General features: G+C 39.8%; 1 protein-coding gene across 1 annotated transcript in view; it reads left to right on the forward strand.

The window, feature by feature from the left end:
* The window catches only part of LOC114618508 (ATP-binding cassette sub-family A member 3-like), a 109,306-nt gene that overhangs the window by 29,353 nt on the left and 67,359 nt on the right, over positions 1-12,594 (forward strand). Inside the window, exons 12-17 of the mRNA XM_028764289.1 lie at positions 4,913-5,067; positions 5,266-5,421; positions 5,992-6,202; positions 9,881-10,031; positions 10,775-10,873; positions 11,791-11,950. Of these exons, the coding sequence (XP_028620122.1) occupies positions 4,913-5,067; positions 5,266-5,421; positions 5,992-6,202; positions 9,881-10,031; positions 10,775-10,873; positions 11,791-11,950 (932 nt within the window). The remainder of the gene's footprint in view (positions 1-4,912; positions 5,068-5,265; positions 5,422-5,991; positions 6,203-9,880; positions 10,032-10,774; positions 10,874-11,790; positions 11,951-12,594) is intronic.

A 12,594-nucleotide genomic window follows, 5' to 3' on the forward strand; every position in this document is an offset into this window, starting at 1 on the left:
TATGAATGGGAAATGGGAGGGTATGAATGGGAAATGGGAGGGTATGAGTGGGAAATGGGAGGGTATGAATGGGAAATGGGAAGGTATGAATAGAGAAATGGGTTAGTGGTTACTAGGTTAGTTAGATAGGAATAAGAAATCCTGGTATCTTATCACCCAGTAAAATGTTGGTATCAGGCTCCGGAACTCAGTGACATCACATCTAGGCGACCCCCACATCATTGCCAAGGCAACAGCCATACATTCCCAGAATCCACCTGGCTACCTCCCACCCTTACCTGCAAGAAGCTATGTTACCACCCATATAAAATAGGCAGAATCCCCTGACCTTGCTCTCTTCTTACTCTTCTTCTTACACCCCCCCATCTTTGCCCTAGCTCCCAAATAAACCCCACTTGGAACCATTTGGTCTGATGTGGTCTGTTCCAAGCCACACGTGGATGTATGTCAGTAAAGAAAGCATCTCTTCACGTCATAGTAGTTTCCATATAGTTTAAAAGGCTGGAAGAAAAGATTTTGAAAGCCTTCAGCATATACATTGTATTTATGCATTTGAAGGATCATCTGCTATACCATTAATGTGGACAATGTTATGTTTTATGTGTCAAAAAATTAAACTTAAAAAGATAAACTACTTGAAAAAAATTAATTGTGTAATTATATGATAGGATAAAATGCAAGAGCTGACAAACAAGATCCTTAGATTGTTTTCTATTTGGTCTAGATCAGGATCTTTTGAATCTACTTGCTATAAACATTTAAGTAGACTTTATATTTCCCAATGATGTAATTCTCCAGGTTCCTGATGGCTTTCTGCATTCCATAGCTACAACTGGCCTATACCCCAAGTGTCTCAGGAAAGGCACCATTACCAAATACCTCTCTCAAATAAATGGTTTAATGATTCAACTCAAAAGGTTAAAAAGCAGGAACATACCATACCCAGACTCACCAGATGTCAAGAAATAGTAGAAATCTGAGCCAAAATCAATGAAACAAAGGAAACACTACAAAGAGCTGTTTCTTTGAGAAGATAAACACTGTTGGCAGGCTGTTGGCTCTTTAACCAACAGAATGAAAGGACTCAAATTAACAGAATCAAAAATAAACAGGGAAACATTACAACAGACATCCTAGAAATACAGAATATCACAAAAGAATACTTTAAAAACCTGGACTCTATTAAGCTAGAAAATCTAAGGAAAAGATAAAAAGCAGTAAGTTTCTAGATTGAGTCAAACCACCAAAATTAAACCAAGATGTCAACAACCTAAACAAACCTCAAACAATGAATGAGCTTGAAATAGCAATAAAAAGTCTCCCAAGTTTAAAAAAAAAAAAAAAAAAAAGAGTCCAGGATGGATTTGTTTCAGACTTTCAAAGAAGATCCACAGCCAATATTTCTTAAACTATCTTAAAAATTAGAAACAGAAGGAGCACTCTCAAACTTAACCTATGAATCAAATATTACTGTAATACCTAAATCAGGTAAAGACACAACAGCAACAAAAAAGAAAGTCATAGGACAATATCCATGATTAGTATAGATTATTATAGAGCCATAGGAATAAAGACAGTATGATACTGGCATAAAAATAGATATGAAATCAAGTGAACAAGGTTGAAGATGCAAGCATTACAGGTGGCCATAGTCATTAGATATTTGAAAAAGTTGCCAAAATACATGCTGTTCAGAAGAAAACATGTTTATGAATGATGCTTAGAAACTCAGATGTCCAATCTGTCCTGCCTGAAAAACTCCAGCTCTCAATGTAGAAGAATAAAACTGGACCTATATCTATCATTGTGAACAAAAACTAAACCCAAATGGATCGACAACTTTCATGTGAAACCTGAAACTGGTAGAAGAAAACAGGGGTAGTTCCCTATATGATACAGGTCTAGGGGAGGACTTTCTATAGGACTCCATTTGCCTTAGAATTAATGGCGACAATTAGCAAGTGGGACATCACAAAGCTAAAACATTTCTGTACTTCAAAGGGAGGGGGGAGCGAGTGAAGAGGAAACTGATGTAGCAGGAGAGAGTCTTTCCTTGTCAAACATCTGAAGAGCAATATCCAAATTATACAGAGCATTCACTATTGGTGGGATTGTAAATTGGTCCACATACTAGGGAAATCAGTGTGGAGAATTCTCAAAAAGCTAAACATGAAGGTTCCATGCGGCCCAGTTACTCCATTCCTTGGCGTTTGCCAATATCCTACTCCACAGGTGCTTCCTCTGCCATGGTCATTGTTGCTCTAGTTATAAGAGCTGAGAAATGGAGAGAACCTAAGTGCCCTTCAAGTGACGAACAGATAATGAAAATGTGGTATACAAACACTATGGAATACTACTCACTGTAAAAACAACGTTTACCTGCATGAACTTTGCATGTAAACGGATGGAACTAGGAAAAGATATCAAGTGAGACAACATAGATCCAGAAAGACAAACGTCAAATGCTGTGTCTCATCTGTGTCTCCTAGATCCAAATCTTTATGAGTGGGTAAGTAACCTTGTAAGTGTTGCAATTCTGAAGGGAAAGGCTTCTCTTTCTAGCTTCTGGGAAGTTTCCCCAATGCAAGTGTAGCAGCTCAGCTTAGAGAGGTTTCCCCAGGGAAACAACTCTGCTAGGAAAGGTAATCTGGTAGTCCAGAGCCAAGGAATACCACAAAGTTTCACTTCATAACAAACCTCACACAAGAGATTTATCTGTAGAGAAAATCCTGGAGGATGGCTGCCTCTGCTGGGGTAAGAAGCGGCAGAGAACTAGGCAGAAGGCAGGGTTTATACAGGGTTTCTTGGGGTGGGGATGGGGGGGTGCTTTCCAGACTGGAGATATTATGTGGCCAGATTTTTGGGGCAAGCTCTAAAAATTGGTGGGATTTTTTTCTTGTAGGGCGGGGCCTGACCACTCTTCTAACTTGGGGCTGGGAATAACCATTAAAGCCAACAACCTCTAGGGCCATTAGGGTAGTCAGGGGTGGAGCCTGGCCACTTTCCATCTTGAGGAGCTGGATCTGGCAGTTACCGCTGTTCTAGCCTTTACAACCTGGCTGTTGGAGCGCCTCAGGCATGCCTGGCCATTTGCATGCATTGAGGGTTTACAAAGTTTACAAAGGAAGTCCACCACAGGGAAAACCTTCCCTGTCAGCCAGCTGCTTGGGTTTGTGTGGATAGCCAACAACCCCCAGAGTAACCGCAGGTACCAAGAAAGCAAAAGGGACTGTGGATGGCTTTAGAGGGAAGAATATCAGAGTACAAGTGATTTGAAGAGAGAAATGGAAATAACTTTAGTTACAGAGGTGAGAAGGAGATCAATACAGAAGGAGAGAGCGGGAGAGGGTGAAATGACAGTAAGGGTGTCTGATATAAACCCCACAAGAAATCATATTATTTCTTTATAATATATTATTTCTTTATAATATCATATTTTTATAATAATATGATGTCTTTATAATATAGTTTACCTAAAATTACATATAATAAATACAAGTCTGTGTGTATACATATATATTTTAAATGAAAATTTCCTACCCGGGCTGACAGTGCTTCCCATTAGAGCCATAGGCTATGTAACAAAAACCCCAATTCTAGACATGAGAAACCCCCTTTCAAAGTCTGGCCCTGGGAAATTGAAGAGACAAAACATAAGCTGTTTCCATAGGTCTTCCTTCTAGAGTTTAGCTCTATCCTTGATGACACAGTGCACTTCAGGCATAGGATTCTGATGATCAGAACTGGATCTTCCCTGAAAGTCTCCTACCTGAGGGCTAGCTTTTATGGTACCAGAAGGTTCCTTGCAACTTCTAAACACAATCAACAGTCCTATCCAGCTGTGACACATATGAACCACAGCAATGAACAGCATGACAAGATAACACTAAGGGTGCAATAGTGGCATGTATACCACGAAAGTAACCAACAGCTTTCTAATTGGATGGAAGACCTGCTCAACAAGAAGGAAAACATCTGGTCAACTACCTAGGGAAAGTGAAGTCATGGATCTTGGAGGAGAGCCTACAACTACTGCTTTACCTAAACCATCATAATTCCTAATTGTATTCTAAATATTTATTCTTTTAACCACAGACACATGTAGACCTCTTCCCTCATCAAAGAAACTTCTTGCAATAGAGACCATCCCAGAAAATTACAACTGACAAAAATGCAGTTTGTGGTGTCTAGTCCAGCAGATCTCTACAACTCTTATGTCTAAGGCTCAGGAAGCATTCAGAAAGAGGGTGTGGAAGGATCAAAAGAGACAGAGGCACACAAAGTCGGCTCTGATATCGTGTCTCCTAGAAATATAAGGGAAGCTACACCCATGAAATCTCAACAACATGGCTACCTAAGGAAGACCCAATCAAGAAGGATACCAGTAGATATCGTAATATGGAAGGGGAAATCTCACAGTGTCCAACCACAGACAAAGAACAACAGGCAACTAAGGAATATCGAGAGAGGGAGAAAATAGACTTCCACAGAGAAGAACTTCCTAATTGGCTATATAATACCCCAAATCATATATGTACAAGTAGCATTAGATGGACTGGGAAGGTTGTATGTATGATATATATATATATAAATTTAAAAGAGATTGCAAGTTTGAGAGCAAAAAGGGAGGAACATGGGAGGGGTTAGAGGGAAGACAGGGGCAAATGCTGTAATAATATTTAAATTTCAAAACCAAAGTATTTTCAATAAAGATATAAACTTAGACAAAAAGGAAAAGTCACTTCTTTCATCATTGCCATGAGATCATGATCATTGGCACTAGGTATCTCTGTGGACGACACTTTTGCTTCTGCATGATCCATAGTCTCTGTAGGCAAGGCACCTAGTGAGCAGAACATTGCCATGTGTCTTTGCTGAAGCTAAGCTCTGCCATGTCTTTGCTTAATTGTAGGTTTGTATCTTCCTACCAGAGGAAAGGTCTATATTAGTGGATATGACATCTCATCTGACATGGTTCAAGTTAGGAAAAGCTTGGGCTTGTGTCCCCAGGATGACCTGTTGTTCCCGATGCTGACAGTGTCAGAACACCTTCATTTCTACTGCGTGGTGAGCACTCCCTTTTTGCACTCCTCACATCCTCCAGGCAGTGTGAACAAGGACCTGCAGCCTCACCTTCATCAAAACTTCATGTTGAAAGCAGCGAGAAGGGCGAGCATATGCACACAGCTCTGTTAAAGCCATAATGTAAGAATTTTCTAAGCACAGGGTTGAGAGCACTGCATAAACTCTGGCTCCTCTTTTTAGATAAAAGGAATACCTTTGCAGAAACGATTGACAGAAATTGACAGAATGCTCACCTCTTTTGGCCTGCTGCAGAAAAGTAATACCATGTCAAAGGATCTGAGTGGAGGAATGAAACGCAAGCTCTCAATCATTATAGCTCTAATAGGGGACACTAAGGTAACTAACAGTTAAAACCGGTTCTTATGAGGCTGGCAAGACAGTTCTGTGCTAAAGTACCTGTGGTGCACATGGAGACCTGCCTTCATGAATATCCCCAGCAACCAGGTAAAAGTGCCAGACATGGCTGTGGGTGCCAATAATGTTAAACCAAAGATGATGTGGAGACAGACTGATCCCCAGAGATGAGTTCTGGGTTCAGTGTAAGGCCCTGTCTCAAAAGATAAGACATATAGAGTGGCTGAGGAATACACTGGACAACAATTCCTGACATCCACATATAAGTGCACACACATAGTAAGAAATAAGATAAAATACTCCTCCAGATTCAAACACAAAAACTGGCACAAACTCAACTCTCCCAAATGGTAAGGAGAGAGACTTCCCATTATTAATGCAGCTGACATAATGTAGCCGTTAGTTTGACAGTTAAGGATTTAGCAGTTGTTAGTCCTAGGGTGGTCTAGAGCCTGTATTTTTGCTTAAATGTGTCTCCCACGTATAGTAGATTATCCCACCTGTAGCAAACATGAAGTAAATAGACTCTTGGTTACTTGCTTCTGTTTCTAGGTGGTAATACTTGATGAGCCAACATCTGGCATGGATCCAGTCTCAAGGAGGGCCACCTGGGACCTGCTCCAGCATTATAAAAAGGACCGTACCATCTTACTGACCACACACCATATGGATGAGGCTGATGTGCTGGGTGACCGGATTGCCATCCTGGTCATGGGGATCCTGAAGTGCTGTGGCTCTTCGATTTTCCTGAAGAAACTATATGGTCTCTCTCTTTCTATCTATTTGATTCTTTGTTGTTGTTTTTTTCAGCTAGGCGTGGTGGCACATGCCTATAATTATTGTGCTTGGTAGGCTTGAGATAGTAGGAATGATGAATTAGAAGCTCTTCATAGTGAGACTTTGTCTCAAGAAAATATTATTCTAACATCATTTTCATTCTTTTCTGTTTTCTCTACACAGACCTTCCCATGTTCTATTGCATAAGATCTGAAGTGTTTTGGTTATAATTTCAGGTTATAATTTAGACAAAACAAATCCAGTTTTTTTCCCTCCCATTCTGACCCAATAAGCGTATTCTGACTGGGAAGATGTTCCTTATTGACCCAATGAACATGAACATCATATTTATTTCTTCCATATGGCTAACTGATAATTTGTCATAGGAGCACAGACTTAATACATAGTTCCGTGTATGCTTATAGGGACTAATATAGAACGTGAGCTCAGATGAATTATTTGTTATTGATGTTGAAACTATCTGTCTCAAACTAGTAAGAAATACAATCTTTGGAAGATACAGATGAATGAATGTGGTTAAAGATGGAGTCATTACAATATTTGAATTCATTCAGCTCACATTTACTGGTTCTCCCGTGGGTAATGATATCTACAGAGCTCTCTCTTCTTATGTATAAGAGAGCTGGTGCTTGTATTTTAGTAATGAGAAATCCAAAAGGTAATTGGAAGGGATTTGGGTCTGGGTGCATCTAACACCCAAGCCTGTATTTTTCTGTACTTAATGTTGGCTTGTCACCCTTCAGGGAGATAGGCCATCTCTTTTTTTCCCTTCTCCAAAGAAGAATGTGGGCTTTAATAGTAAACTTCTCAATGTCAGAACTAGGGTAAATTATATCATTGACTGCCTTTGTACTCTTGATTAGTAAATAGAAAACAGTGTTCTATAGTAAGTCAACTGGGTACACACAATTAGTACCTGAATATATTGATTATTGATAGGGTTTTCAGTTTAAAAAGAAGCTTACAAAGGCAGTGAGGGCTGGGGACACACTGAGCAGGTGAAGTCATGTGTGTGTCAGGACTGAGTCTGGATCTCATGCAGTGCCTTAATACTGGGTAGGCATGGTGTCCCACTTGTAACTCCAGCTGCCAGGAGGCCAAGACTCGGAAGCCCCCTAGCAAACTGGCTAGCTAAACAAGCCAAGTCTTTGAGCTCTTGGATCAAGCAAGAGATCCCGCTTCAATGTATAAAGAAGACAATGTTTTCAAGGAAAGCACCCAATGTCAACCTCTGTCTTACATCAACGCAAATGTATACACCCATGTACACACATACACACCTATGTACATATACACTTGCACACATAACAGCACACATTCATGCACACACCATACACAGACAGAAAAGAGCAACGGAAAATAAGTTTTTAAGACAGTGAAATAGTCTATAATTAAAGAAAAATCTGAAAATAAAAATTGTCTCCCCGATGCTCAACAACATGAAGGTAAGCCTGAATCAGAAAGGATTCTTTTTGTTTGGGTAGATAATGACAAATTAAGTTTGAAAACCATGTCAAAAATGGAAGTGAATTGCAAATGACAATGGTTTTCTCTGATGTTCATCACATCCCATAACTCAGAAGCCTTAGCAGAGGGTGCAGCAGCAATCCAGCTAAAGGAGCTAAATGTTAGAAGTAAGAGGACAAGGCATGGGGCGGGGGTGGGGGGGTCCACGTCCAGCACCACAAAAAAAAAATCATAAGTTGGGCAGACTGAATTTAAACATTTTGGCAAACTAGAGGCATATTTGAGTGGAGCAATCAAGAAAAAGTTATTAAAACTCAGTCATGGTATTGAGATAGACCTAGATAAGAGTGTATCTGAATACAATGTGTACCAGCGTTTCATATGCATTGGCATGTGTTCATGAAGAATAGTGCTTGCATGTTAGTATCTGGATCTCCCTCCTCAGGGTAGCACAAGTTTCACTGTCTTCAGTCAGCTCTTTAGGTGTCCACACGGCGTTGCACTTTATTTTATGATGTAAAATTATAATGTGATGATTGAAAGTTGTCTGGTCTCTGTGTGAAAAAACGGATTTTTAAAAGATTCCAATATGAAGGGAGATGAAAACTGAATGGCCATCTGTCAAATTTGAAGGAAATTTAAACAAAACTTTCTTTTTTGAGCATCGTATAGGCAGACTAAACAGGGCATGGCTCTCAACACTCACCAATTACTAAGACACTCAGCATGTTGGGGCTCAGTTTTCTTATCTGCAAAATTTGTCAAAATGCAGTCTAACCTGATAAGACTGGGTGACTGGGCCGCAGCATTTCCCGGTGTCGCTTTGCTTTAGGACCAGAGTTTTGCTTTTCGTTCCCACAGCCGGACAGCTGTGCAAGAGGCATTTCCACTGGACTCCAATGACTTTTTTTTTTCACCTGTGGATAATTTTCTGTACTTGCAAAATCCAGAATAAGCCCTAACACCTGCTTCATTCATTCAGACATGCTCACTGTCGCTTCCTCCATCAGCCTTTGCTGATCCTGGCTGAAGTTTAATGACTTCATTGACACATCACTTTGGATTGCTCATCCATGAACAATTAGTGTTTCTCCCCTTTGCATTAATACTGTTTAACACACTGTACATTTTTTCTAAGTAATCAAATTCAGCTATATTTCTTCACAGAGATACAGCCCACTAGGGTTTTTACATGTTTGGGCTAGCTCAAACCATCCTTAGGATCTAAATCATGCCTGGTCCTCAGTGTGCTTTAAATCATCAAATAATGTGTTTCTTTGTTCTCTAAGCTACTGCTTGCCATTTTAGCAGGAGAGTACTTACAGAGAATATCTTCTGCAGTTCCCCAAATCTGATCTGTAACTTATACTGTTCTTTACTTGACTCTGATAGCAGTAGGTGGTAGCTATTGTAATATATTCCTTCAAAGTTGGGGATTAAACAGCTCAGAAGAAGATCACTTGCCACACATGCTCATGGCCGTTTGGTTTGATCCCATATACCACACACACACACACACACACACACACACACACACACACACAGGAATACACTTCTTTAGACTTTAAGTGACTTATAATACATCATACACACTACACCTTATTCTCCATGTGTAACCAGAATATCAGAGCTCACTGCTACCTGCCATTTGCAGAAGTCAGCTGGTACTTAAATCTTGTAAACCTTGATTTATTTATTCAGCAAATGACTACCTGAGAAGATGGCAGATTAGACAGCCTAAAAATCTGAGTAACATCTTATCTCTAGCTGTCAGGTTACATAGATGGGGTGGCCGGGGGCATGAGGGCAGACAGTCCTGAGCTGCCTTGTCATCCTGGTCAAGTGAACTCAGGATGTCACTGCTTCTCTTATTACCAGCCCCTCTTCCTCTCTCCCACTCTGGATATGAGGGTTGGGGCATGTGAGTCAAGTAAATTCCTTTTGGTTTCAATCTTGTACTCCACCAGGGGTATCAGAGCCTGGGAACAGGGGATCACTCAGAATAAGCTAAGCATTAACAGTGACATGAGCAACTACGTGAAGATACAGCATGTTGTGTCTGTATTACAGAACATGGAAGTGCCTTATCACATGCAGCTAATAGACCCGAACAGTAGCATGCTTTAGCTGAGAATATTGAATGGCTTCATCTGACCTTCTTGTTGGATCTTTTCAGGTGTGGGGTATCACCTAGTCATAGTGAGGACTCCTGACAGTGATGATGAAAAAATCTCCCAACTGATTAAGGATTACATACCAACTGCCAAGATGGAGACCAATGTTGCAGCTGAGCTGTCATTTATCCTGCCCAAGGAATACACACACAGGCAAGGATCTAGACATGCTGCAAAATGGTGTTGGGTCACCAGAAACCACTATGACCTTTCCAGGTTTTTTCAGACTTGGCAAACAGATCTTTACCACTTGTCTTTTGAGACACTCTAGTCAGAGCATTTGCTTTCTAAGATTTCAGAAATTGTACTGAAGGATGCCACAAAAAGTAGCGACCATAAGATCTATTGAAAACTGGCATTGATTGTTGATAACACAGGGCACTATATTGATACGTTTTTTTCTTCTTGGTGAGTAGAGACAAGTGTATTTATTTTGTTGCATAACAAGGGTTTGTAATGTTCCCTCAAATATATATATATATATTTTTTTCTTCTACCCAGTCTCCAACTTCTGTGATTTTTTTTCATTTTTTCTGCTTTGGATGTCTTATACTTCTTATTAGTTTATAAGTATTTATCCTGTTTGCTTATGTTTCTTTCACAGGAGCTACAGTATGTAGTTAGTAAATTAAATCTAAACTAGCAGGGAAAACAGAAAGTCAATATATGCAAAGAGTTAATGATGATTTTATTAGAAAACCAGGAAGTAGTTTGCTGTAGCAACTTGCTGGGGTATCTTCCTTCTGGTGTCCCACATTCACGATTTGTCAGGGACTGTGGTAACCAACATCACAAGAATTTCTGTGATACATGAATTGCACTGCTCAGGGAAATTAGCCAAGAACAAATATAAACACATGCATGTGTGTGCAGATACTATCTCCATTATCTTTCAGGTTTGCAGAACTTTTCACAGCCCTAGAAGAAAGACAAGATGAGTTGGGCATCTCTGGCTTTGGTGTCTCTATGACTACCATGGACGAGGTTTTCTTCAGGTGAGTAATAATGCACAAATAAGGTCAGAGAGCCCCCCCCCAACTCCCCAGAGCTACACTTCACTTTGAAAGCAATTCTCATTCTATCTCAGCCTGCACAAGAGGCATGCAGCAACCTTGAACTGAAAGCTTGAGTCCTTCCCTTATGTCGGGTGCTCTGATTTCCAGCATCCTGTCTTTGGACTAGTCTGTTCTCACAACGCTCTTGCTCAGCATGTCACATGGGGGCAGCTTCTAAAGCACCACATTGCCTCAGAAGCCAGTAACATCTTCTTATACTGTGGTTTCTGTTTTTCTCTATAGCATTTCTTCTTTATATTCACGTGTGTTTGTGTGTGTGTGCACGCACACGCGAAATTACCAATATAATTTTGCAAAATATACGACATTTAATAAACATTTTATCCTATAAACAAGACATACACTGTTTTGGAACTTTATTCATGTTTATTTTATCTTGGCCTTGGGGCTTGGGCTGTAGGTTTGTGGCCATGTGCTTTTCTTACGTACACAAAGCCTTGCATCCAATCTAGAGCAGCAGAAATTTTGGGGTTCTGGGGATCAAACCTCCAGGCCTCAGGCATACTGGGCAATATCTGACCATTGGGATTCAGTTTCCCCATACCCACACCCAAAGCATGGTCCCATCATTAGTGACAGCACTCCACATAAAATCCATTAAAATGTCTCTATGCATGGAAAAATTTGAAGGGCAGGAGTAAGGGATAGGGAGCTAATATTGTTGTTAAAAGTTATTTTTTAACACACACACACACACATATATATATACATATATACATACATATATATGCATATATATACATACATATATATATGAAAAATCAACTCTCTCTCTCTCTCTCTCTGTATATGGTGTGTGTATGTGTATGTGTGTGTATGTGTGTATGTGTGTGTAGGGTCAGTAATCTGGAAGATTTGAAGTTGAACACTGAGATGGCTCAATCAGCTTCTACAGTGAACCAAGGTACAAGTGAAGACAACCAGAACATGAATGTGTCCAGGAATTTTGAGGGATCAGATTACTCAAGACATTCCAATTCTTCATTCAATGCTGGGGTGAGCACCTTTCCCAAGAATATAATGCTAATATATTTGGAGAGAATGGAAGACATTTAAGGTTATTAGCTTAATTCAGAAGAGTTTCGAGGTTTTTAGATCAAGCCCATTCACACAGGGAAACATTTGTAAGGGAATTCCCTTAATTTTCTAACTTGGTTGTGAAATGGTAAAGGTAAAAAGAACAGGTCTATTTTAATTGCTTGATTACATTTACTTTCTTATTATGTGGTACATCAACATACAATGTACATCTATATAGGAGATCAGAGAACAACCTTGAAGAGTAAATTCTCCCATTCCACTCACCATGTGGGGTCTGGAGCTCCAGTTCAGGTCATCTGGTTTCGTTGCATGCATGTTGACACATCATCTTGCCAGCCCAGATTTTACTTTCACACTTGGTCTTCCTCATGGAGTTTATTTTAGTTTTCAGAACTGTCAGTTCATTCTGAGCTGAAGAAGCATGCTGGTTCAAATGATTACAGTCACTACTCACACATACAAAGGACATTTCAATCCAGGTGTGGTTGAGTCACAGAATCCCCTCGTCATCCTGGGACTGCTACCTTATTTTTATTTTTATTTTATTTTATTTTATTTTATTTTATTTTATTTTATTTTATTTTATTTTATTTTATTTT

Source organism: Grammomys surdaster, unplaced genomic scaffold (assembly GCF_004785775.1).
Source record: "Grammomys surdaster isolate TR1022 unplaced genomic scaffold, NIH_TR_1.0 142, whole genome shotgun sequence".
Taxonomy (NCBI): Eukaryota; Metazoa; Chordata; class Mammalia; order Rodentia; family Muridae; genus Grammomys; species Grammomys surdaster.